General features: G+C 42.2%; 1 protein-coding gene across 1 annotated transcript; it reads right to left on the reverse strand.

The window, feature by feature from the left end:
- Positions 1 to 15752: 15752 nt before the first annotated feature.
- On the reverse strand, positions 15753 to 24046 carry arrdc3a (arrestin domain containing 3a). The gene is made up of 8 exons (XM_072664708.1): positions 23558 to 24046; positions 21323 to 21404; positions 21049 to 21196; positions 20593 to 20695; positions 20216 to 20472; positions 19538 to 19700; positions 19106 to 19248; positions 15753 to 18625 (listed from the first exon to the last, which is right to left on the reverse strand). Exons 1-8 carry the CDS (start codon positions 23835 to 23837, stop codon positions 18557 to 18559), a joined length of 1245 nt encoding a protein of 414 aa, XP_072520809.1. The 5' UTR covers positions 23838 to 24046; the 3' UTR covers positions 15753 to 18556.
- Between the last annotated feature and the right edge of the window lie 2986 nt (positions 24047 to 27032).

Raw genomic sequence — 27032 nt, forward strand, 5'->3', positions numbered from 1 at the left:
CACCTGTGCAAGTATTGCTTTATACATGCAATAGCTATGTACGCGAAATGTGAACCACACGAAATTTGCTCTCACCTGAAATGATGTTCAGTCGTGATGGTTCAGTCGTGACAGGTAGAGGCCAGAGTGTGGATTGAAGACACATACCGATGATGCTGATACATGCTACTCTGCGTAATCTTGCGTCAACTGCTCTTGTATAACTAGACCGGTATATATGAAAGAAACTAGCAGTTAAGCATTCAGATGGATGTTTAAGTTGCCATTGTTCAATATATAACTGTGGCCTTTACTAAAGTACCGTTGAGGAACCCCCTTCCCCTGCCACCCCACCCCTTCTTAAAGGATACCTGTCTGCCTCCTGTTGTGTACTCATTTATTATACAGTGGTAAAAATGCAGTATGCTTTTGAAGAACATGGTGTATTGTGACAAAGTTGGTTAGGCTATAAATGTATGCCACCTATGGCCAAAAGAGCAATATTAACAGTTCATTCACTCTCGCATAGAGAAACTGGCTGTGTGGACCGTGTAGTGCATACGCGCATAGGCCACTGGCTTGGGCTGGCGGCAGTGTGAGCATGCTGGCATGCAGATGGGGAAGTCCACAAGCTGCGGCCGAGTGTGTAACACATTCCTCATTCGGCACTCACCATGCTGACTCAACCTGTTGCAATAGCCCTCTTCTACAGCACACAGGATGTGTAGAGGACAGAGAGTGGCCCTGCCATTTGGCACGTCCCACAGTTACTACAGTGGTTTACGTTAGAGAAATGAGTCAGAAAATTGATCTTACCTCAAAACACCCACTCTGAATGGGTCAAACATAGTAAAAGCCAAATTAGAGCATGAAGAAAGAGACTGAATGACTGGAAGCTCTGGAGAAATTTGGGAAGTCAAGAGCAGCTGGTAAAGTATAGTGTATAACACCACCCTCCTCCATATTGTCCTACTCTGTATAAATGTGTATGCCATAAATCATCTCGCAGCAGTACAACAGAATTCAACTTCTGCAATTTAAGGTTTAGTGCCTTGCTCAAGTGCACCTTAGCTGTGGATACCAATCTTGGGTACTGAACCAACAACCTTTTGGCCCCAAGCCATGCTTATGTAACCATAAGGCCACGGGTGCTGTAAAGAGATAACGATAAAATCTCCTGGCATAAACCATCTTGTATATTTTCCTAAAAGCCACCAAGAAATGGTTTCTATTTGTTACCAAACTGTTGTTCTTCACATCTTAGAACCATTTGGTGCTATTTAGAACCCTATATAAAAAAGGTCTATGTAGAGAAATCTACAAAAAGTTCAGACTAATCCAGAGAACCTTCTTAATGTTAACATGGTTCCATACGGCAAACCATTATCTTTACCAAAGGAGCCTTTCTTTGCTAGTTCGAGCCATGCCATCAGCATATTATGATCTGGGGAGAGAACTCAGGGAACATTGGGCTGGAGTTCAGGAGGCTTCTGCTTGTGGTCGAAAGCCCATCCCCACTCTCTAGCAAGTGGAGCTAGAAATGAAAAATTGAAGAGAGTTAAAGGGACGTGACGGGCTGGTAGTAGACATGTGAACAAGGTACAGATGTTATGAATACGATGTTAGATTGGGAGGTGGGGCTTCATACATGTTCCTCCTCAAAAAGGTGGTTTTGTATGATTTTGAAACACAAATGGGATGTGTTTACTTTGTTGATTTGTAAATATTGAACATATTAACATTTTAGCAGTTACAGTGCAAGTTTAGTAGAAATGCCACATGTTACTTTTTCAGACACGTTTTGACCAAACTGTTAAAAATCGGCTTTTAAAGATTATTTTTAAATATTTCCTTAAATATAAACAAAACATAAATGAAACTATCCAGTTATTATTTAGGCAAAACATGTTTAATATAACAAAATTTGATGAACATGAACTGAGTGCTGCAAAATGTTCTCAAGATGGAGTTATGAAATAACTCAAGTTTGGGAGAAAGACCACGCCCCAAACTCACCCAATAAAACGCTCCTCTTCCCTCACCTTCTGATCAACATTCACACCCTACCACCACCCTAGCTCCTCCTCCTCTTCCAACTCATGCTTGGTCTTTGCTCAGCAAGGGGGGGTTGGTCTGGCTTCAAGTTTCATCAGCTGCACAAGTTTCTTGAGGTCCCCTCCCTTGCCTTGGCTCACAGTGAGCGTGGTCCGCATTATCGGGTTGAGATGTTTGCATATATTTTTGGTACATGACTGAAAAGAGCAGTTAACAGCAAGAAAGTTTTCAAAGGCTCGTCAAAGTGTCCCCAAACTTTTGATGGGCCGTGTACAGTGTCCAAAAAAAAAACATATCCTGAATGACCTGTCATTACTCACAGAGGCCTGAAAGGGGCTTGAGAGGGTCTGTAAGGGGGTGGAGAGATAGGAGAAATGGGAGGAGTTGTGTAGGTGTGTCTCCAGAAGAGACTGCTTATTGGCTGGATTTCTGAGCTCTGCAGGCTGTGTCGTAGCAGGCGGATTTTGTAAGTGTCTGCTGAATCATCTGCCCAGCTGGGAGAGCCATGGAAGGAGACAGAGGGAAAAAAATAGAGTGGGAGAAAGAGAGCGAGTGTGTGCTGGAAAGTGCTGGAAAGCCAAGGAGTGAGCCAGACGCTCCGAGACTTCATACTGAGTCTAATCTCAAATGTTATCAAGTTCCAAGTTCCCTCTCATTGTGTGACTCACATTTTTGAGTGCACTGTACGTGTTGCTTTGACTGTAGGGGTTTTCACTCAATGCAACCCCCCCCCCCCACCCCCCCAAGCCAGATTAAGAGTCAGCAGGGGATGATGGCAAATAAGGTAGATATTTTACTCTTACAGTTTTACTCAGTCTGTTCTATCAAGAGCACATACGGCACAGCGCCAGTCAAACGTATGGACATATCTTGGCTGAATGTATGTTACCATTAGGAACATCTGTACACTTACTCATTCATGCAATTATCCATTGAGTCATGTAGCAGGATTGCAATGCATAAAATCATGCATGCACAGTCCAGCAGCTTCAGGAAGTGTTGATATCAACCATCAGAATCAGATTGCAAAAAGTGAGCATTGCATGATTGTTGCTACCAGAGTGGGCTGGTTTGAGTATTTCTAGAACTGTTGATCTCCTGGGATTTTAGCATCCAGTGAATGCAGTTCTGCTGATGGAAACACCTTGTTGATGAGAGAGGTCAACAGAGAATATCCAGACAGGTTAGAGCTGACAACAAGGCTACAGTACTCAGTACTCTATACACCGTAAAGCAGAACAGCATCTCAGAATGCACAACAGCTTGAATCTATGGACCCAACCTGATGTGTGTCAACAGTCCAGGCTGGTGGAGGCGGTGTAATAGTGTGGGGAATATTGTCTTGTCTTAAATGTTGCTTGTATTTGAGGACCATTGCTGACCATGTGCATCCTTTCCTGGACCAAAATATTGCTCAAACTGGGGGGATAATCTGCTGGAGCTGTGTGGCGCATTCATTTCAACATGCACCAGATGGTTTCCAATACCTTGAACTGAGGATATTTTGAGAAGTTCTTCTCAGAATTAGTATAGTGGTCCTATGAAAGTGCTTGTTGAGTGTGTATTCTTCTCATGGTTTACCTTTGAGCACAAATAGAGCAAATGTTGCTATGTTTCTGGGAAGGGGCCTAAATGGAACCATAGTACTTCAGTAAGTCAAGCAGAGAGGACAGGGTGAACACTATTGTGACCTCCATGGTGCAAACATTCTTGTCATTACATACCCACACATTGTTATGATAGACAGCCCGAGTGTAAGTCCTTTCAGCACCATGCGGACCACACAGCAAACCATAGTCCTTTAGCAAGGACGCTACTTTCATCTGATGCAGACAGTTAATCCAGCACACAATCAGAAAAACACACTTTCAGCTGTACACTGTAGTGTTGTGATGTTTTCAGATGAGGTCATATGAGGCTCAGGGATGTTTACTGGGGTTACCCAGTATGTCAACTCCTTGGATGACTTGAGGGGTATTAATTTATTTTCCAATGAGGCAAGGACTTTCTTGCAGTATCAGATGTTATGGAAAATGAACTGAGCCCAAATCCAGATCACCGTTTCATCTGAGGAGGAAAGAGACGCCCATGAGGCTGTTATGGTAATAGGTTGTTATAGGTATGCATCTAAAAATGGCTGATAGATGGATTTTACTCGTTGAGCAGACATGTCGGACAGTTGTTTTTTTGTCAGTGTTTTTTGAGACTTGTAAATGTAATTAAACTGCATGTCTCATAACCTACTCAATTGGATAATTATAAAATAATAGTGTTGGTGCATATAAACACTGTTAATATGCTGTTTCAAAAATGAGCCCATTTTGAAGTGGCTGCAGGGCAAAGCATAAAACGGTCCATCATCACAAATATGGCCCATCAGCTTCAGCTAATGTTCACATCAGCCATCAGAATGGGGGAAAAAACATGATCTCTGTGGTTTTGAGGATGGTATGATTGTACCAGACTAGCTAGTTTGAGTATTTCAAGAACTGCTGATCTCCTGGGCAGTTCTGGGTTCAAGCTGAAAGAAAAGTTACAGTTACTCAGATAACCACTCTATATAATTGTGGTGAACAGAAAAGTATAATATACAACATTATTTCGGCATAATATGCAACATACAGCACAGTACACAACACAGTGGGCACAGGCTCTCCAGAAACTGGACAGCTGAAGTCATGAAAAACGTAGCCTGATATGATGAGTCTTGAATTCTGCTAGGTACACAGATGCTAGTGTCAACAGCTTGAATCTATGGACCCAGTCTGACTTGTGTCAACAGTCCAGGCTGGTGGAGGCAGAGTAATAGTTTGGGGAATGTTGTCTTGGCTTAAATGTCGCTTGTATTTGAGGACCGTTGCGGACCATGTGCACCCTTTCATGGACCCGATCTTCCAGCATGATAATGGCCCATGTCAGAAAGCATGCATAACAGGTGGAACCTTTAAGGGATATGGGCTACAACAGTAGAAGACCACATCCGGTTCCACTTCTGTCAGCCAAGAACTGAAAGCTGAGGATGTAACAGGAAGTAGAGGCCTATGAGGCTTTTAGGGTAATGGGCTGTTATAGGTTTGTGGCTAAAAATGGCTGGGTTTTATTCATAGTACATATCTTTGTTAGTGTTTTCTTGAGACTTTCCTATAACATAAATAGGAAGTAATAGTAAAGGCCATTTTAAATTCACTGTTTTGTGAATGCGTTTACATTAAAGCATGTATGTTCTAACAATAATAAAAAAAAAAAGGTAAAAAAAAAGGTAAAGGTGCATGTATTTGTCACTGTACAGTGAACATTCACACACACACACTAGTGAACAAGGGGCAGTGAGTACACACACACACACACACCCAGAGCGGTGGGCAGCCAACTCCAGCGCTCAGGGAGCAGAGAGGGTAAAGGGCCTTGCCCAAGGGCCCAACAGTGGCAGCTTGCCGAGCCCAGGAATCAAACCCACAACCCTGTTATTAATAGCCCAGCGCTCTAACCACTGAGCCACCACTGCCTACGTTTAAGTTATAAGGACAGGGCAGAAAATCAGAACATGTTTTGATGAGTCGCATGTTGCTTAAATAATGCAAATTTCATCCAGCTCCACTTACCCACTCATAATATCTTCTTGTCTTTGGCACTGTTTCTTATCTGCTGACTGGATGTGCCCAGTTCTATTCGTGGCATGGCATTAAGTCATCATGCCTAAACCATGCAATCTGCTAAAACTCTACAGCTTTACAGCACTTTGTGTGCAAATGTTGGGCCAAACCACACAAAGGCCATTGTCATCAGCCTCAGGTTGAGAATGATCTTTGCATAGACTGTAGGCCTGTGAAAAAACAGGGGCCTATTAAATAGTAATGAAAACAACTTGTGCTCAGTAAATTACTGAGCAAAATGCTATTACAAATGTGCTACACAGTAAAACTACATGCCTGGAGCAGGAACACCTATTTAGTCACAGGTGTGTGCCTTTCCACTCTTATAAATGTTGTTATGGAACCTATTAGCAAAAATAAATACTGATGTAAAATAAATGTACAAGCACACTAATGTGTGTGATTTGCGACAGAAGGAAATGTGAAAAGTCACATGTTGAAAGTATGCGCTTTCTCACCTCAAAGGAATATAATAATATAGGAATTTAAAAGGAACATAATAATTGTCGTAATTCCATTACACAATCCTGAACGCACATGACCAAAGTTCTGACTGAAGTTTTCATTAATGACCACAAACATGCCAGAAATCTTTGAAGGCTGCAGTGATACAGAGGGCCAACCTGCTGTGGACTGTCATATATAAATATGTGAACTCCATGGACTAGGGGTGAATGGTACATTTTGGAACAGTAGCAATATTTACATAATACACAAAACTCTGTTATTTCAAAATAGCAAGGTGCTTGTGTACCAGTCAAAACAGTGTTCACCACTGGATCATACTGAATCAAGATGAATGGTGGTAAAATGAGAGCTATACAAGGAGAAATGTAACTATAAAATAAAAGCAGCTCAAAGTACTTATTGAAGTATTTTGTTTATTTACATACATGTTATTAATGCTTATACCTGTATTTAAAGGTGCATTAGTTATCGCCTCTAACAGTTAAGATGCAGTAAACACTAAGCACTGGAACCAGTGCCTTTTATTAACGCAATAAATGCTCGCCTCTAAAACCTCTCTTTTTAATCATGTTCCCCACAATCTGTGAAAACACTTTTTGGTACAGCCGTGGTGTTTTGCAAGAGTGGGCATCAAAATCCTGTGTCTGAGGGTTGTGACAGTGTTAGCATTTTTTCCCTGATGTGGTGTCGTCCACTATGATATTTAGCTTCTTTACAGTGAAATTTAGAATTTCATTCATTCATCGTCCAATGAGTTTATCGGTCACTACCTGTGTTAGATAGTTAGCATCATTAGTTGACCAGTGTTTCATATATTTCTGTGAAGGAGGTTCACTAAAAGCTTTACTTTGCTAAGCTGAAGTGATAAAGGTTGATGTATTTCATCAGTTTAGTGCATTAAACACATGTACAGTGTTTACAGACCTGTAAGGAGAAATAGCTCATCCTACTTTATTCCCATTGCGTGTAATAATTCTCTCCATTTTGGAAAAGCACTTCCAATGTTAACTCTTGATTTCTTTTTGTGGCTTTTATTTTTTGGTAGCACAATGTATTTTTGCCCACAGCAATGCAGGGCACTTCCCAGATTCCACCTTGTTTTTCTAGTAGACCGAGATGGGGGAGGGAGTATTGGGGATGTTAAGAAGTGTTTGATAAAGTGATTGACAGGAGATCAATCAGGGGAGCAGTTCTTTAAACAGGTTTTCTCAGGCACATACACATGAGATAATGGTATTTATAAAAGAATGAATACTAATATTATGACTATTACTATTATTATTATTATTATTGTTGTTGTTGTTATTGTGATTATTATGATTATTATTATTGTGTTCTACATATGTCACAGTTTTAAATCAGTAAGACAAGGGAGGAACTAATGGTCCTTTAAGTGAATTATCCCTGCACTAAGCAGTCCTCTTACATAAGCGGGGATTTTCAGTAGGTCTTCTCTTCCTGGCATTGCATGTGGACAGATCGCAGTAGGGGGCGTTCGTTGTGTGTGGGGAAGGACTCTTGCTGCACCTGCTCTTTGCATGTCCGTGAGGGGTCAAGGCTCGCCATGACTCAGGAGAAGCCCAGACGGAGGCCAGCATGAGTCGAACTGGCTAAAAAAGGAACGAGGCTGGTGGAAAATAAAATTGCCTTCCACCTGCAATGTGAGAGAGAGAGCGAGACAGAGCGAGAGAGAGAGCGAGAGAGAGAGCGAGAGAGAGAGAGAGAGAGAGAGACTAGTCAGGTACATGTACGACCTATGTCCTATTTGGCATCATGCGCTCTATATTTGTTTTTTTTCCCAAAAATAGAAATTACAAAGTACAGAACACGGGGTCGCAGGCTTTGCTTGACACTTCACCTTATGAAAAAACATCTCACCTGCAGCTGAAAAATGCACAACATGCCATAACCTTTGTACATGCAACAGGCATTTTTTTATTTGTGCAGTAAAATAACTGCAACACATTTTCTATATGGAGACTTTATTTAGTGGTGTTATGAAATAACACCAATTCTGGGAGGAGTAACATGCCAGAAGCCCCCTCCTCCCAATCTAACATCCTATAAATACCATCTCTATGTTTACATGTCCATGACTAGCCTTTGCAACCCTCCACCACCCCATCTCCTCCTTTTAACACTTTCAAACCTTTCCTAGCACCACTTATCAGAGAATGAGGACTGGCTTCCTCCCGCAAGCAAAAGCCACCCCAAAAAAGCCCAGAGTTCTTTGGGTTCTCTCCCTCCTCTCTACAGTCTCCTCCCAAATGATCAGATGCTGATGGCATGCTATCGTACTAGCAAATTGTTACTTAGACAATGAACAGGAACATGCCATTTGACCATGGATGCCCAAACCTTTGCATGCGACTCAAGCAGGGATTAAGGTACCACAGAAAGTAGGACATCTTCATAAACATAGTATAGTGAATAGTATTTTACACAGTACTGCAAAAAAGGTAGCAGTATTTTATTTGGTTTAAACCCCCTCTAGAGGGGAGTGGAAGCTTAAATGAAGAACTGTCTGGGGAGGCTGAACGTAAGGCCTAAAATAGATGTGGCAACGGGCCCCTGCACAACTCGCACACGTCAAATTGGAACTCTGTGACTTGTAATCGCCTCCTCCTGAGCAGAATGCTGCAGGGATTAAGCGGTCTCGACAAAGACTTTTGTTTACCGGCAGAACAGGATAGCTCTGCTGCCACTGCGGCTCTCTCTGATCCTAGCAGATCACAAGGCTGGAGTCAACGCAACCTTAATCTGTAAACGTGAACGTCAAAGAGACGCTGCCTTTGCATGCATGTGTTTGATTGTGACAACTTACCGGCAGTAGAAAGGCTGAGAACATGGACTGCGTGTTTTACAGGGTAGCTTATTCCCCAGACTGCACAAAATATAACCTCTGAAGAAACCTCTCCAAATAGCAGGTAATGAAAAGTTTAAAAATAAAGGTTCTAGGAATGATTCTAGGAAAAAACGTGGTGTAGTTTTGGTGTAGAATCGTTTGATTGTGGTTCTTAAAAAGGTTCTTCATGCTTGCAGATCTTACTTTTTAAAGAACTGTCCTTTGGAGGTTCTTTAAGTTCTTTATGGAACCCAAAGTGGTTATTCTATGGCATTGTTCCAAAGCTCTAAAAACCCTTTTCGGTTCCACTATGCACTTTGGCACAAGTGCTACATGCTGTCCTAGCTTGGCTAACAATAACTCTGCACTCTAAAATCAGTATGAACTTGAACCCTTGCTTCTAGCTGAGGCTAGGTCGAGCCCCTCCCCTCCACTATTCACACCCCCACTATGCAGACTATCCTGGGACTTGCTGCATGTCCTGGAACCCAAGCCTGGGAACACCAACAACTGGATTCCTGGGTTCCCTCTTCATCCCCTCCAATAGCTGAGGAGGTGCTCTGATTGTGTGAAGACAGCTGGCCTGTGCATGTCAATAACAAAGAGCCTGCAGCTGTCTTCTTTTCTGAGGGTGTTTGCCTTGTCTAGCACCATGGCTACGGAAGGATGTGGGAGTCTGGCGTTCAGTAGCAGGACATTTCAGGGGGCTCCACATTTGCAGATATGTTTTTAGTGCTTCACTGCTGACTTTGTTCAGAGGATCTATTGAGTCGAATCTTTTAAAGCTGATATTCGGAGAGTTTCGGTCAACTGGTGTTGAGCTTTGGTCATTAACCCTTTAAACCCTGGGTGCCTATATGAGGGGCCCATACTTCCAATTCCTCTCCATCAAACCACATAACTTACATGTCGGTTTCATAATAGATACTGAATCATTCATAGTAGATACTGAATTATTTATAATATATCTTGAATCATTTTTATCAGCTACTGAATCATTTTTAGTAGCTATGAATCATTTATAGTAGACACCGAATTATTCATAGTAGATACTGAATCATTTTTAGTAGCGACTGAATCATTGTTAGTAGATACTGAATTATTTTTAGTAGCTACTGCATCACTTTTAGTAGCTATGAATCATTTATAGTAGATACTGAATCATCTTTAGTAGAGACTGAATCATTTTTAGTAGATCCTGAATCATTTTTAGTAGATCCTCAATAATTCATGGTGGATACTGAATCATTTTTAGTAGATCCTCAATAATTCATGGTGGATACTGGATCATTTTTAGTAGCTACTGGATCATTTATAGTAGATACTGAATCATTGTTAGTAGATACTGAATTATTTTTAGTAGCTATGAATCATTTATAGTAGATACTGAATAATGCATAGTGGATATTGAGTAATTCATGGTAGATAATGCAAAATGTACATACTGAATAATAACAATTAAAACAATAATAAACTTAGGGTTAATATGTGTTAATATGCATTGATCATGTCCATTTTAAATGGCAGCTACTGAAACACTGCAGCAGAACCACTACAAAAACTACATCAATAGGACTTACAGTACTGTGCCACACATCCCGTGTGGTGTACTGCCATGACCTTAAATGTTCAGACAATAATGTGTTATTTATCTTATGTCATATTATTGTTTGGTCGTAATCCTTAGGACACAGCGCTCTGTACTGAAACAGAAAGTGTGGTATCGTGATTAATCTAGTTTGCACAGTGGTAAGGGGTGGCTCTAGGCTAATGTTTCCAGGCTAATAGGAAAACGAATAGAAAAATAGTGAAAAGCAATTATATATATATATATATATATATATATATATATATATATATAATACAATTTTAATTAATATGAATGCTTCCTTACTCTCTACTGATTCTTTTATTATCACTTCCAATGTCTAAGAATCAGGTGCAGCATATCAGCTAGAGCATGATTAGAGAGGATTCTGGAGGAACCTGTCTTATTTAAACCTCAGCCAGTTAGTTTGGTTTGCTCTTGTTACCTGTTGAAGTGAGTGGTGTAGATCACCATGGCCAGATCCAAAAAGCTCTCTGAGGCCCTTCAGAAAGAAGGTAGTAGATGCAGATGAGTCTGGGAAGGGATTTGAAAAGATCTCAGAACGCTTAGAAATCAGCCGTTTCGCTGTCTGCTAAATAACTGAAAAAAAAAGTGAAACAACTGCCAGCATGGCCAGGTCAGGTCGTCCAAAGTTCAGTCCATGAGCAGACCTCAAGATGTACAAAGAAGTCTCCAACAAAGAAGTCTCTTCGGTCATCAGAAAGAAACTGCACAAGTTGAAATGTATTTTTTTAAAGGATTTTTTTCTTTTTTAAAAAAAAAGGCAACAGTTTTCATTGGGTGTCCTAATTTTTTCACATGACCTGTATACCATGTATACCTGAGGTAAGGAGAACAGTGTGCAATCCATCTACCATCTCAGAAGACACCACTGAAGTTATGTAATTCAGAGTTTTTAGAGTCTGTTCTTCCTCTTTGCGATGGGCCAAATGACTTTTCACGGTGCCGCTGCCAAAATTCCTGTAGAGCTTCACACTCTGCAGACTTGCCGATGAATTTCTGACAGTGTTCCTGCCACGAAGAGCTGTTCCTGTAAAGGTCTGCCATGTTACTGAGACGTCTTTGCAGATGCCGCTCTAGATGGGAACATTGCGAGGATGGTTATGGTGTGACAAATCAAAGGAACTGCTCTATAAAAGGGTCCAGAGTGTAAGGGTGTCACAGCCGTAAGACAAAACAGAATGGAAAACTCTGGACCAGTGGCAAAGATTGAGAACGTCCATCCACCACGGTGGAGGTGAGTGAGGACTTTTAGTCGTATTCTTGACTGCCGTAAGGTGCACTTGAAGCCGTGCAAACAAACCTACAAATTAAAGAACGGTTTGAATTACGATATCAGTTCTGGAGTTTCTGTAAGACTATATGGACAAAAGTATTGGGACACCTGCTCGTTCATTGTTTCCACCAAAATCAAGGATATTAAAAAAAGAGTTCATCCTGCTTTTATTGGAGTAACTGTCTCTACTGTCCAGGAAAGGCTTTCTACTAGATTTTGGAACATTGCTGTGAGAGTTTGACTGCCTTCAGCAAAAAGGGCGAAGTTAGTAAGGTCTGGATGTTGGACGATCACCACCCCACCTCATCCCGAACTCCCCAACTCATCCCAAAAATATTGGATGGAGCACCAACCAGCATTCCAGAGAACACAGTTCCACAGCTCCACAGCTCATTGCTAGGGGGCTTTGTGCCCTTCTAGCCCACATCTGGCATTAGGCATGGTGCCAGTAGGTTCATGTTTATCACTCCAGAGAGTCCTATTTAATTGGTAATACTTCATTTTCGCAATGACTAACTGAATGCATAAATTGCCTATGAACACTGCCTTGTGCTATTTGTATGATATACATTTCAAATAAAATAAGAATACATCCTATAATGAGACACCAGCAGACCAGTAGGGAAGTTCATAAGAAACTTCTGACTCATATTCTCGGACAGAGCAATTAGTCATTCCTGTCCCATTCCCCTGTGGCCACTGGAGATGTTCTGCCTGAACACCTTTTTAAAAAATCTATTAACTTATTCTGTGGCATCCTCACGAATCGATCTATTCAAAGGTTAATTGGGGAAAATACATCACAAAAACAGCTTGTATATCCTCATATGTCCCATAAGCCAAGCTGTCAACATCTATTTTTCCAATCAAACTGTCTCTTAGCAATTGCGAACAAACGTTCTGTGCTTCTTCCAGCCTACATTTGTCTTTGTCTATTACATAACCTCAGAGCTGCATTCCCCAAGCACAGTTTTCCCAAACGCCGGGAGGCGTTCTTTAGCCTCACAGTACAGAACTATCTAGAAGGTTTTAGCCACGCTGCAGCTGTAGCTGTGTGCTAAGGGCGGGAGCTGCTCGTCCTGCAGCTCTAGGATTAGCCAGTGAGCGGAAACAGCTGAGGCCTGTGTGGCGTCAGCAAGGGCTAATCAGCAGCTAGCACCACCCGCTAATCCCACCCTCTTTTATGCCCCAACTTCAGGGTCAGCTTAGCACAAAGGCCCTGACCCACAGGAGTCAATGGAGTAAGGGGCCATGGGGGGGGAGCGAAAAGTGCTGGGTCAAAGCTGACTCATCATAGCCTGGGCCTAAAACCACCTGGCGGCACAACAAAATCTCACAGTGCCATTTTGAACTTGGAAGCTAGTTCACTAGCTCGTGTGATCTGTTGAGAGCAACATGGCTACGTTCCATTGCCATTGCTAAGAGCATGCTGCAGAGTGTGTATGACCTGTTGAAAAGGAGACAGCTTTACACAAACTAGCAATAATTAGCACAGAGGTGCTTAGTCCAGGTTCCGGACCTTCACCAGCATCTGAATATTAGATCCAGGTGTGTTGGATCAGAACTTATCAGGGTCGTCCGGGTGGACCGGGAATGAGCACTCCTATTCCGGGATGTTAGAATAGATCAGCTACATCTTCTTTTGATGATTTCTCACATATCTGGACATTGACAATGTCTCTTTAATGAGTATCCCGTCGGATGAGATGAAAGAGTAGAAAAAGACCAGGATGCACATGTTGTTACCTTATCAAAAGTGGAAGGCTTTGATGCTGACTGGAACTTTGCTGAGGAAAGACAGGGAAAGTCCACGCTTTAGTGGAAACTGCACAGTGTCACAACACTGTCATATTCACTTACTGTTCCAGCAGCCTTGTGTACTTGCTTTGGGACAATGCAAGCTGCCATGCTTAGCACAAGCCAGCTCTGATGTGTGATTGTATTCCTGGCTTTAAATTGACCTCTCAGGCTTTCAGTCCTTTGCGTGCCACTCCAAAGCATTCCTCAGTCTAATCGATAATTACAAAACACAGCTGACGTAATTAAATGGATTTTCTAAATGCGGCTTCTAAACACAGCATTGATCTATCTGCCACTTGTTGAATGTGTTCGCAGCAGCGTTTGAATATTTCATTTCAGAAAGACATAAAAAGTAGAATTACTCATTTTTAAGCCCTATGCGCTCGTTGGAAAGTCAGAATATATCCCCTTTAGTCATACCGAAATGAATTATTCATAGTGTTGTTAGGAACTTGTGTAAATGATTCCTTTAAAACATTTTTAAACAACGTTTAAAGACAGCCTAGGCTAACCTGAGGCCTTCTTCACCCTGAAACGCATGCAAAGCGACTTGCCCAGGGATGGATATCGGACTGTTTCATGACAATAGTGCCTTGCAGGTTGTACGTGCAGCTTGTACAGCCCTCTCAGCTAAGAATTTACAACTGTCCTGGAGCTACTGTTGAACTGTGACCGAAGAGTGCCCTAGTGAGATGAGGTCATGGGGTGAGCACCAATAAATGGTGCTGGCGTCTTGGTGTCCAACACCTCAGAGCAGTCTTGGATTATAGTCTAGGTAATCTTTACAACGAAAAGGGTAAAAATCTGTTGATCTACTGAGCTCATCTACTGCATCAGGCTTCCTGCAAAGAAAAAGTGAAAGAGAAAAGAACAGAAAGAGAAACACGCTTAAGAAAATCGCCTTTAGGAATGTTTCAGATAGATGAACTCGCCTCTTCTTCTTTATCAGAACTCATTTGGATGGTGTATAAACAAACATGCATACAAAAAAATGCATTTCTTGGAGCTTTTCCAAGTGACTGCTGTAAAGTATTGTAAATTTACATTTTGCCAGTAGGGGCACTGTTGCACCAGTTATGAGCACAAACACCTAGTGTCAAATGGAGGACTGCACTGCAGTTACTATCAGTCACTGTTTGAGTTTACATGTCTGTGGTCTTTTTAGATCTTTGGGTCTAAAAGAGCCTTTAGGTCTTTGATTATCGTTCTGGCCTCTGAGAGCAAAAATGATTAGAAGTAGGCTAGTTGTAGAAATAGTAGTTGAGACCAGGATGCCTGTTTTTTTTACTGTTTAAAACTTTGCTGAGGACACAGCACACTTATAAACACCTACAGTCAGCTGAGGAACTGCAGTGCAGTTGCTGTCGGGACCTTTTTGACTTCACATTCCTGTAGTGTTTTTAGAAGTTCAACTTGGTTTAGTGCTACAACATCTTCATACAACAGTATAGAGTCTGGCATCTAGCAGTTGCTTGAGCAATGGGAGTTTTACATTATGGGACTTCCCTATGTATGGTGTTTACTGACAGATTTCTGTTTTTCCAAGAAACTATCTGTCCCTCAGTTAGTTATGGACAATTATGGACAAATTCCAAATGGTACACTATTAAAGGAACAGGGTCCTTGAGGAACTTCTGGAGGTTCTTCCATTTAAAACTGTGGAGGAACCTCTTAAGGTGCTTTCAAGAAAAGGTTCTTAGGATGACCCATTCTTAAGGTCAACAGGCTTTTCAAGAGCTACAAATTTGTTTTGGTGAGATAAAGTCAGTACGTTTCTCCAAATATACACTGTTTAAAGTACAAGATGCTTGGAAGAACCTCTTAAGGAACCTCCAAGAAACCGTTTTTTTTTTTTTTTGCACTTCAAAGATTATCACACTAAGGCATATTATTCGTTAACTACAAACTGGCGGGGCTATTCTCTGGTAACAGAAGTTAGTAATAACACTTTCAGCCCGCTGACGGTCCTTGGGCTTTAAAGTACTTTAAGAGGTTCCTCCACAGTTTCAAACCTCCGAAGGTTCCTCAAGGATTTTAACAGGGGAATAAAATTCAACAAGACAAATGTTTTAATGTTTGAACAAAACAAGTTTATTTAGCTGAGGAAGAACTAAGACAAAAAGGTCACAACCATGCCGAACGTAAAATTGCAGATTAATGGTATGTAGTGTTGATAATGATCACTGAAATAAAACACAAAGGGAACCAAACAAAATATATACCGGTGTGACGAAAGGAACTCAAAACAGGTAATATTGCACTTAGTTTCTAAAAACAAATCCCCGCCAAACGCTCTACTTATTTCATTCCTCAGAGAAAGTTAAAGAGTTTAGCTTTTTAACACTGGACTAAATGGAAGGCCAAGCACTGGACATTGGAATTGACCAACCACAAGAAAGGAAAAAAAAAAGCATTTATTTTTTAAGCTTATCATTTTACCTAAGGCCCAAATCACTTGCCAGTTGTGATTCTGCCAGGTGTGGATAACCCAAAAGAGAAACAAACAAAACACACAGAACAAACATAAAGGAGAACAGGTTGCTTTGTCTCAGAATAGGTATAGGTCTATTCGGTTCATCGACGACCCAGTTCTCTGAAAGGTGTGCTAAACCACATTGTTCCCAAAATAAAGAGAGGTGAGAGAAACACAACTGCACCAGGTCATCTGAGCAGAACGCAAACCTTAAATGCCCATAAAAAAAAACAATCAAAACTAGCCATCATATCATGGGATTTTAGCCATAGCAACTTAAAGAGTGGCGTGTCTGGGGATCAGTGCGCGCTTTGAAGAACTATTTGATTTTCCCTTTTTGTCCTTTTCAACAACAACAACAACAGAAAAACAACATGTCAAGACGACACACAGACAGTCAGAAGCTTGTAAGATGTAATGAACGCGAGTGATGAACCATTATTCATGTCAGTTGTTCAAGGCCACTACGATAAGACCACTTTAATTAGTCCGTTTATGCTTGAAGCAGTAGTCAACAAAACCTGCTGAAGCCTACGCGCCCTCGCTCAGAACACAAACGACACGTACACGCACACTTCGGCTACTTGACAGTGATCATCCGTACCGTCCTTTCTTGAAAGGTTGTGAGTTTAAGGAACTGCTTAAAACATCGTCACTAGGAAATGGTGGGTTGAATGGGTGAACTTCCTCCAAGCCTCAACAAAATATGATCAGACTTCTCGTTTTTCTTTTTCTTTGTCTTAGCCTTGAAAACAAAAAGGCGCTTTATGATTAAGGCTGCATGGAAATCGAGCTTGAACAAGCTTAGGTGTTGAATGAGTTTTAAAAACCAATGTACGACTCAATTCAACTTGTGACGCCTTTCAGCCGCCACCCGGGCACGGCGTGAACTGCGTCTTCCTTCTTTACAGTATTTGAAGCCTTTCTGCCTTTTTTGGGGGCGCTCTTTCTCTCTTTTCTTTTCTTTCACTTTGTTTCTGTTTGTTTTTTTGCTCCCCGGCCTTTTCACGTTTCTACAACTGCTCTGATTCACATCTTCCATCACCGGCCAGGAGGAATGTTGTGGCGGATATGAAGTCTGCGAGAGCAACAGGACAAAAAGGGAATGTCTACGGTCTTGGAAAGCTGCCTTGCATCTCCATGCATGTCTTCTCTCTTTCTGCTCAACTAATCTACTTATTTCTCTCACCTACATCCTTTCACGCTTTTCAAACAGTGCAATTGAAACATATATTTATATATATATTTTTTTTTTGTTTCCAACCATTTGGCAAGTGAGAAGTTCTCCTGAGACTGAGTGCTTTTTTTTTTTTTTTTTTTTTTTACTTTTAGGCAGTGCTGTATTGAAGCCTGCGCTGCGTTACACTACAAATAGAAAGGCAACAAACTGTTCAGGCCATTCGTGGGCAGCCTGCTGGGTCCCACCCTGTTTTTTATCTCTCCACCCTGCCTACACATGCAAGTGGCAAGCACTCGTCTCTTGCTTCTCCACCACGAAACATGCGCTACAACAGAAACACCAAGCAAACGAAGGCTTTCTCTATGTTTAGAACTTATGAGCGGTGTCCATGTGAACAGGATGGAAACAAAAGAAAAGCCACGCTTCTTTTAAGTCATACAGGCAACGATGGGAAGGCAATGAAGAGCCTCCAGGTGGTGTACAGCCGCCAGGCAGTTTGTCATTTGCATGTCCTTAAGAGGAAACGCATTTAAGAAAAAACAGAACCACCTAAGAACCGCTGAAACTAGATCAGAGCACGACAGTCTTGTGGGTGGGGGGTTGTCTCTGAACCTACTCTCTGCGTTGTTCGTAGTTGTGCGGATGAAGCAAGACTAAGTTATAAGCCTGCAATCACTTAGTCAAATTAGCAAGACGGCAACAACCAAACTAAAATAAAACAATTAGTGATTTTGAAACTGAGCCACAGAACTCAAGCAAAAGAAACATAAGGTGTGCAAAAATCCACAGCTGAGGCAGGAGGATGCTAGTCTTCTCTCCGTTGTACTGTAGGTGGTGGTTATAGTGTTTCCTCGGTGTACTTCTCTTCTCTAAAGTCTCTAGATAGCTCCACGCTACAGAACCATGTTTTGTGCCACGGTTACAGACAGAAGCGCGAGGACAACAAAAACTAGGCTGATGAAACCCTGGCGGCTCGGCCGGTCCAGGTGCGTATGTCCACAGGGTTCGACGACGATGAGTATTGTGACCACATGTCCCCGGCGGCAGGCAGGAAGTGAGGCGGTGGCGACTTCCTGCACCTTTCTGTCCTTTCTCCTGCACGTGTTTGTTTTCTCCCAACGTCGACAGCAGCGCACGCGTGCTTGTTGTCGCCGGGAAAAAAACAAAAAGACGAGAGTTTGGAAGGCCCGACTGCTCTGGGCTGGTGTTGTGAGCCGCTCAGCGCGATGGGCACGTGTCTGGCCTGCGCTCCTCCGTCTGTCTGGTTTGGTCTGGATTGGGATCAATCTAATGGGAGAGGACACAAAGACACAAAGCTAGAGACACAATTCCAGGCAACCAGAGTGTTTCAAAGGGAAGGAAAATACTTTTAAACTCAGGACCGTAAGTCATGTTGAAATCTACAGGTCTTACTGTTAAAATCTGTATCTAAAGTTTTCGCTAGTAATAATGAAGCTGATAGCAGATTCTAAGCTGTTGTATAGAGTCGCAAACTCCTCTGGAATAGGGGACATTTTGCGATTTAAAGATTTGTCATTGATACAGAATATTATGGAACGTACTGGAAATTGGATTAAATACGTAAATAGGTTAATAGTAAATAAGTTAAATAGTATAGCAGAACTATATACACTATATATATATATAAGTCCACATGATTAAGTGGTAAGCCTTCATTTGTGCTATTAGCAATTTTTTAAAATAAATCAGCTAGCTGTAGTTGCTAATGCTAAATGAATGCACTTGTAATATATTATTAATATGTACCTCAGAGTATGGAGGAGGAGGCTGGAAGCGGAACTCTTGGATGTAGGCAAACAGTGGGCCATCAAAGTCCTCACGGCCTGAGGACACCTCCAGGCAGCTTTGTCTTTGTTCCTCTGTGACCACCTCTGCGTAAGCTGGGGGAGCTGGGGGGAACATCAGTACAGGACACTGTGTTAGAAGCGTTGCCATGCCAACCACAGCAGCTGTCACTTCTGTGAGCTGCTTATTTCCCCCACCTCCTCCTTTTGCCAGTGTTATTTGAGAGGGTGTTTCAGCAAAGCAAATCTCTTCACATTCATCATCCCACAATGACAGTGCGTGTTTTCAAGAAGACTTGCAATGTCTTTAAGAAGATATGGCTGAAGTAATCTTTACATAAACTTTAAGGTAGACAAATTGTGCAGGTAATCTATCTCAGGAAATTCTGCTCACCTTCAGGCCTCTCTGGAAGGGTCATACCCAGCCAGCTCATGGTCATGCTGCACTGGCTGCTGACGGAGGATGTACGGCTGCCAAAAGGATGGAGAGGGATGGTGCCAATCACCAGGGGCAGGTTGAGGGACAGATTCATAGCCCCTGGAATGTCCACGTATACCTGTTAAAAATGAACAGAGGCAATGGGTCAACCAGAGATACCTTTAGATTGTGCTGTACATTGCCTGTTGATTTCCAATTTGATATTCTTGGGTCTTATACCGTGTTAAGACTTTGCATACAGTCAATTGCAGGACAAACTGGAATATTGCCAAATATTTCCATCATACAAAGGTCAGTCAATGGAAGCCTTGTCGTTACACAAGAACAGAATGGCCAGATTGGTTCCCAGGGTTAAGAGGTCATTAACATACGCTGGCCTGAATTTCATCTGATATTTTGGGCTGATCCTCTTAACGACAGAGGAGGCAACAACTGAGATGATCGTTGTCTATAACGGCGCCCTATAGGTCAAAGAGGGACCAAGGAATTCTTGCATTCAAATTTCTTTCTATGTTTCCTTCAATAGTTTGCCAAATAAGGCTAAAACAGGACTTCAACATAACTTAAGATGTTTACAAACAATCAGCATTAAAAAAGTAAAAAAAGATCAAAAGCTGAAGGTTTATAACTTACCATGAGTGAGTACTCCACCCGAATGATGCTGCAGTCCAGGATTGATGGCGACACAGGGGGGATCTTCAGCATTTTCCCGTTCCATGTCTCCGTCTTACCAGAAGACAGCGACTCCCCTCGGAGGTTGGCTACCAGTTGCTTGATTTCCTTCATCTTCCCTTTGGCGTAGAAGGTCTGAGTTTGGTAGATGGCAGCTTTTGGCACAACCATTCGTGAGGAGCAGTTCTCGATCTCTGCGAAGATCTGAATTGATTCTCCTGCGAGGAACAACACAGAGTTCAGCTGGAGTGACACTTTAGAGAACAACTGTGAAATGCACTGGAGTCATGGATGCTGAGAATGTCGACGAGCAATTATTGTTGGAGATGATTCGTTACCTGGGGTGTAACCCTTCCTTTCGATTTTGGCACTTAGGGAGATTGGACCTGAGGTGCAGAACCAGCAGCATAGCGTCTTGTCTTTCGTGCCTGCCTGGGGAGACTGCAGGAAAGAGAGGGAGGACAAGAAAAATAGCACATTAATAACTAAGACTTAACCTACAGGCCCTTGTATGTGGGCCCAGGTCTCAATTTCTCACTCTCATAACCACACAACTTACATTTTAGTTTAATAGTAGTTACAAAGTAATTCACAGTAATTACTGGACATGTCTTAAAAATAACACATTAAAAGTAAGTCTATGATTCAAGAGGTTTTCTTTTCAAAAAAAGGTCTCCATCTCGATCTTACAGAACATGAAGTAGTCACACTCTAGTCTCAGACAGTCACAGACAAAACGTAACAATGCAGATGTCCGTAACGAATGTGACTGAGATTAAACACTAGACACTCACCAGCAGTAGGGGAGTGTTGATGTCGATGTGTTCGAAGACGGTGAACTCTTTCTTGGTCTTCATGGGCAGAAGCCAGGGCCTGTGCAGCTCTGCCTTTACCCAATAGCGCACACTGCCATGCTTCCCTTCAAAGGAGGTAGCCAAAGGTCTGCGTGTGGAAAACATGAGGTCAGACATTATGGTGAGATGCTGCCATCAGATTTGTGTAAAAGATCCGGGTCAAAGAGGTTTGCTATCATAGTAAGAAGTAGTGAAACTTCGGGAAGGTACTCACGTTTGTGGAAGCTCAAAGCTAAATGCATACTCGTGTCTTCCTGAATGAATGGTGGTGAGACCTTCCTCAGAGTTATCGTCATCTGAAACAGAAGAGAACAAAATTCCAAATACATGTATACCTTACCTGAGAAAGTGCTACAACAACATGACACAGAAAACCATCATCTCATTGCATGTGTACAATCATTTAACATGGTCTGGACATGATGAGAGCATTTCTAACACATCAATGAGAACAGAAGGAACCCCTTTAGCTTGTCTGCAGTGTATGGATGCTTGATAGAAATCTTAGTCGTGATGTAGAATTTTTGTTTTTTGTAATCGTGTGCCTTCTTATGGAGTTCATATAATTTAATTCACAGTTGAGTCTAGACTAAAAATTAAAAAAATGAGAAGCCCGGAGTATCACTATCACTACAACTAAGTATGTAAATGGCCATTTAAAAACAGGGTACAGGCTGTGTTAATTATATTGATGAGTGCTATTATTGAGGTAATCATGTCAAAGGTGGAAAATGGTTCAAATGCTGAATTATATGCTTATAACATTATTATTTTTTATTTTTTTTTAATATAAGAAATCTATACTATCGTGTTAACTGGCTACAAGAACAAAGCCTCCAGCTAATAAAATAGAGTTTCAGGATAAAAATATAAAAATTAAATGTTCAAAATCTACAGTTTCACGTTAAATAGCTGTAACTGGTCTCCTTTCCGCCAGCTCAGCACTCAGCTCCCTCTTTCTCTCTGCTTGGCGAAGGCAGCGCGGTGGTAAACAAGCGCTGAGCTGTCAATCACAGACAGACTCGAGCAAGAGGAGACCGGCCTAAACCAGCTCGCGCCGCCTCGCTCATTACGCATTCACTGCAACCTAGCCCGCTCGCTCGCTCGCTCTCTCAGAGAGACAAGCCCCTATACCGGCTTGTGCGCGTGTACTGCGGCGTGGACCCTGAACCCCCCCCCCCCCCCTGCTCCCAAATCCCAAATCCCACGTGAGAATGAACAGAACCAGACAAAAACGAGACAGGAAACCGACATACTCTCTAAATGTCACCTTTATTGTTAGTATTGCACATGTTACAGACTATGCACAGTTGGAGACACGATTGCAAGGCACAATTAACAAATCACGCGAGAAAGAAAACAAATTACAAAACAAGAGCAAAAGGCTGAAAGAAAATTTACAGCTCCAATTACAGCATTTCAAGCGCTCTGGTACAGAATTTGCACATGCATGGTAACATTCATTCGTCCCACTTATCCCACTGGCGATTAAAAAAAAAAAAAAAAAAAAAAGATTATTTCGTTCAGTTCAAAGAAGAATAACTGGAAGTGCATGCATGCACGCAGCCGTGCACGACTGCCGTAGATTCACACTGCAAAATCCACTGCTCGCCATGAGAGAATTGGCTTTTTTGGGTTTTGGTTTTGGTTTTGTTCTGCACCGCTGCAACGCTCCGCGCGACCGTGGGAGCTCTAACCGTTGCAAAATCGTGACTTCAGTGTTTGCAACTTGAGTGCATGGCAAATTGTTGCACATTTTCAGTGCATTCAGGCACGGTCGGGAGGGTGAAAATACTGCAAAGGTGTCAAGCGGCACAAAAGTTGCAGCTGTTCCTAACAGTTTATTCTGCACGAGCGTGAAGTCATCGAGGACACGTGCGAGCGTGAGCCAATCAGAGGCGAGGAGGAACAGACGCTGCATCAGAACAGGATTGAACCGCTTTTAACAAAGGGTGGAAACTGAAGACAAACGAGGCTAAAACAGCCGTTAAGTCTCTTAAACGTGGAGATAATTCGGCTAAAATAACATATTCGCTTTCTGTGTGTTTGGTGAAAGTAATCCTGTTCGAAATTGAAGCCTTATTTTTGGCGAAATCGGTCTAAAACAGACGAGAAGGCTGGTTGCTGGTAGCTCGCCACCATTCATTCCAGCTACTTCTGACAGTTGGGTCCAGAGTCTCAAAACAAGGGTCTCTCACATCAAACTAAGACTCCTAATGGCTTGTTTTTGAGGCTGGATTCATTTATAGCTAATCGTTACGGCTGGAGAATGCGTTTATAGGCAGGCTCTGGTGTAGCTGGCTAGCAGTACAGTAGCTAGCTATCACTCTCTGTCTCCACAGGTAAAGCAGGTCTGAGCATCCATGGTAACAGCCGAGCAGCACAAACCACAACAACAGTGTCCTTCAAAACGACAAGCAGGTGAAAACCCGTGTAAACGCAGGCTTACCTCTTTCATGGCCAATGAGGATGTCTCTGTGATTGAGATACTCCACTTCTTCTGTGTAATTCTGAGTGTAGGCAGTGTTGGATCCAGCATTTCGCGACTCCGTCCAGCGAACTTTCGCAAATCCTTTCGCGTGGATTTTCAGGGACTTGACGCGGATCTCTCCGGTCACTTCGATGATGACCCTTCCTGAGACACAGTCCCCGCTGGAGAAGACGGGGACATTGCTGTCGTTGAGACAGTCGTAGCTGACCACGAAGCTCTTCACCTTTCCTAGCACCATGGTGGCAAGAAAATTAAAAATGTATACAAAAACAAAACTCAGTAGAAAAGAAAAATAAAAAGTCTATGAAAATAATCTCTTATGAAAAAAGCGAGTTTCAACACTGTTCAGTGTCATTGATGTGCCAGAGCTGAATAACAGCAAAGGATGCTGTTATCGCGGCTCCACGCAGCCTGCAGTGGTCTGCTCTGAAAGACGGCGGAGTTTGCTCAGCCGGCTCACTTTAAGCGACGAGGTTTGAGAAAAACAACCTACTGCGCATGCGCGCACCTTCACTCCGCCTTCAGAGAGAGAGAGAGGGGGGGGGGGGGGCTGGAGCGCCTCTGTGCCACATTACAGAAACTTTGCTCAGGAGAGGGGGAGAACCTGTGGAGAACCGAGCTTTTAGACATTAATCCACACACTGCTGCAGATCTGCGGGTTAAACGTTACCGACGACCTCCTTTAATAAACAGACTTGAGCTTCACCTCAGATTTAGGGTGAAGGCTTACAGTGGCAGGCTGAAGGTTAGGCAGCCCTGGGCAAGTGACATGTGCTTGTGGAAATTGGGTCTGCACGTTACCGCGTAATTACTGTTTATTTACCATTGCAAAAAGAAAAAGGATAAATGTGGCGTGTGCAAAAGTTATGGCACACTAAGTTAATGTTAATATTTCGTAAATAAACAGGGAGTGGGCTGTAAAACGTGCAGGATAATAACACTGACCAGGGATGCCCAAACTTTTGCAGCTGTATGCATATTTGTACTTATGGATTACGTGTAATACATGGTGTGTGGCATTGCTCATTTCATAAATACTACTACTACTAATAATAATAATATTAAATATATATTATTATTATATGCTTATATATCTTGTATACTTGTATATCCTTTTAGGAGTGATCATGATTAATAAATGCATTTCCAAATGATGTTCACTGAAAAAAGTAATACGTTGATGTAAATATGTTGTAAAGTCTATATTCCGTTTCCAAGAGCCTATGAATGAAGCAGATAGTGCAAGTGGAAACAATGTCCACCTGAATCAGGTGAACTAGGCCTGCAATGCATCACATCTCTTTTTTTCAGGTGACTCTCTCCATCTTCCACAAACGAATCACGACCAACACTTCGCTCCTCATCCCTCTGAGGAATGATGGTGCTGTATTTCTGTGCTCAGGACGCTGTTGTTCAAACCTCGAGGCCTCTCTCCTTTCGGTTCTGGACCTGCCGGCTGTAGCGCTGCCTTAATGCGCCATCTAGCGGCAGCAGCCGGAACCTTGCTTCAGTGGAAACGACTCGCTGCCATGTGCTGCCACCTGTTGCGTGTAGACGAGGCGCACAGGCCTGTGCTGTTTCACACATCTGCTGTGTGACAGAGAAGGGCTACTGCATTCAAGCATTTCATATATATATATATATATATATATATATATATATATATATATATATATATACTAGACACAATAAAACCTTTCTATGGTCACTAAAAGGATCAACACCACCTGCATTACTATGTCAGGCAAAAGCTAAATGCCATTGAGTGCTTTTGCCCCTTTGATGTTAATAGAAAGTAATAGAATAGAAAGTTTCCCTGATAGAGCGTGGACTCCTGTCGTCCTCTAGTGGCCAGATTTAGAAAAGCAAATATTGATCATAACAGGCCTACCATTATATTTTCCACTTGAAAGAATGGTTTAGTAAAGATTTGAATGGACTGTTTTTCCCTCACACCAAACGTAGCCAATCATTGAAGGGATGTTTGATGTCGGACATCGGCTTCTTTTGTTTACAAGACCCCAAATTTTGTTGTTTTAATGAAAAAGTACTGAGTGGAACTCAAATCAAGCTCATTCAACAATATCTGATAGTCAAGAAAAGAGGCCTTTGCCAGGCAGTGAGCACATATTCCTTTCAGAATAGCTAGATTAGGTCAAAGTTCAGTGCGTAAGGAGGCATTTGGCCTCAGTGTGTTCTGAGAGCCCATTGTTAAGTTGTAAGAATCAAATACAGCATCGAGAGGAAGCAAACAAGGGCGTTTGGGATCAGGTACTGTCAGAAGCGAGCTCTGAGTGACGCCTCGTGTGTAGCGCTGAATGTGGAGCGCTGTAGTTGCGAGCAGGCGTTAAACAGTCTTCTGGGCCTGTGTTGGTTGTTTAGGAATGTGAGTGGGAGGGAGGGCTTTTCAGGATCAGATATCTCCCTTGTTGACAAAGTTTCCTCCACAGGAACAGATTAGCAGTGCAACAGGCCCAGGTCTAAGTAGACTGCTGGAGGCAGCTGCAGAACCGCTGGACGAGTAAGTGCCCAGATATTCCTTTTTATTTGTCATTTATTTGTAAATGTTCCCTTTATAGTCCACCAGTCCAACACTGAACCTAAATATGGCATGTCCTGCATATTTCAGAACACAGCTTGTATTTATTTGATAAAAATAACATATATCACAAATGTGCCCTCAAGCTTTACATTTTATGCTGATTATTTTTGTTATACAGTTAAATGAAAAGAATACCATGAAAACTGCCCTCGTCACGATGTTCGTTATGTGTGTGAGTTCACATACACATATCATAAACAATCTGATTGCTGGACTTCCTCAGAGAGGCTGCAGGCAAATCTTCAAACCAACACACTGCATTACGGGTATTTCATGTCTGTACACTACTTTTTGTGGTGCAGGCTGGTCTGTGCATTAAAATGTACAGACGTGTCGGATTTTATAAACCTCTTCTATTAAGTAAAGTGGGAAAACGTACGTTTTTTGGTTGTTCTTGGGTAAAGAGTGTATGAAATCCAGTTCTGAACAAATGAATTGAGCTTATAATTATATACAGGGTGTATAATTTAGCCTTGATACATCACCTCGGTCTGTTCGATTTGTTTCGCACGATACAAACAGTCTATAAAGTCTATAAATATACATATTTATGGCATATTTTAACTTCTCTTTATTCCTGGTAGTGATCATGATAGACTACACCTGGACAGCAGGTAGCCTCTGGGGGGGGGGGGTTGAGAGGGGAGGACACGCCCACTATGAAACCAGATGTGCCAGGAGCCAATGCAGGCTGCAACAGACTTAATTATAATACGTTTATTAAAATACAACAGACATCATTTATTTGAGGTGGGATTTCACTTGAAAGTGAGCGAGGAGGAAAGTAACAGTTGGGCAGTTGGGCAAGTAGGCCGCTGTTCATAGCCTTTC

This window comes from Salminus brasiliensis, chromosome 20, assembly GCF_030463535.1.
Source record: "Salminus brasiliensis chromosome 20, fSalBra1.hap2, whole genome shotgun sequence".
In the NCBI taxonomy this organism is placed as follows: domain Eukaryota; kingdom Metazoa; phylum Chordata; class Actinopteri; order Characiformes; family Bryconidae; genus Salminus; species Salminus brasiliensis.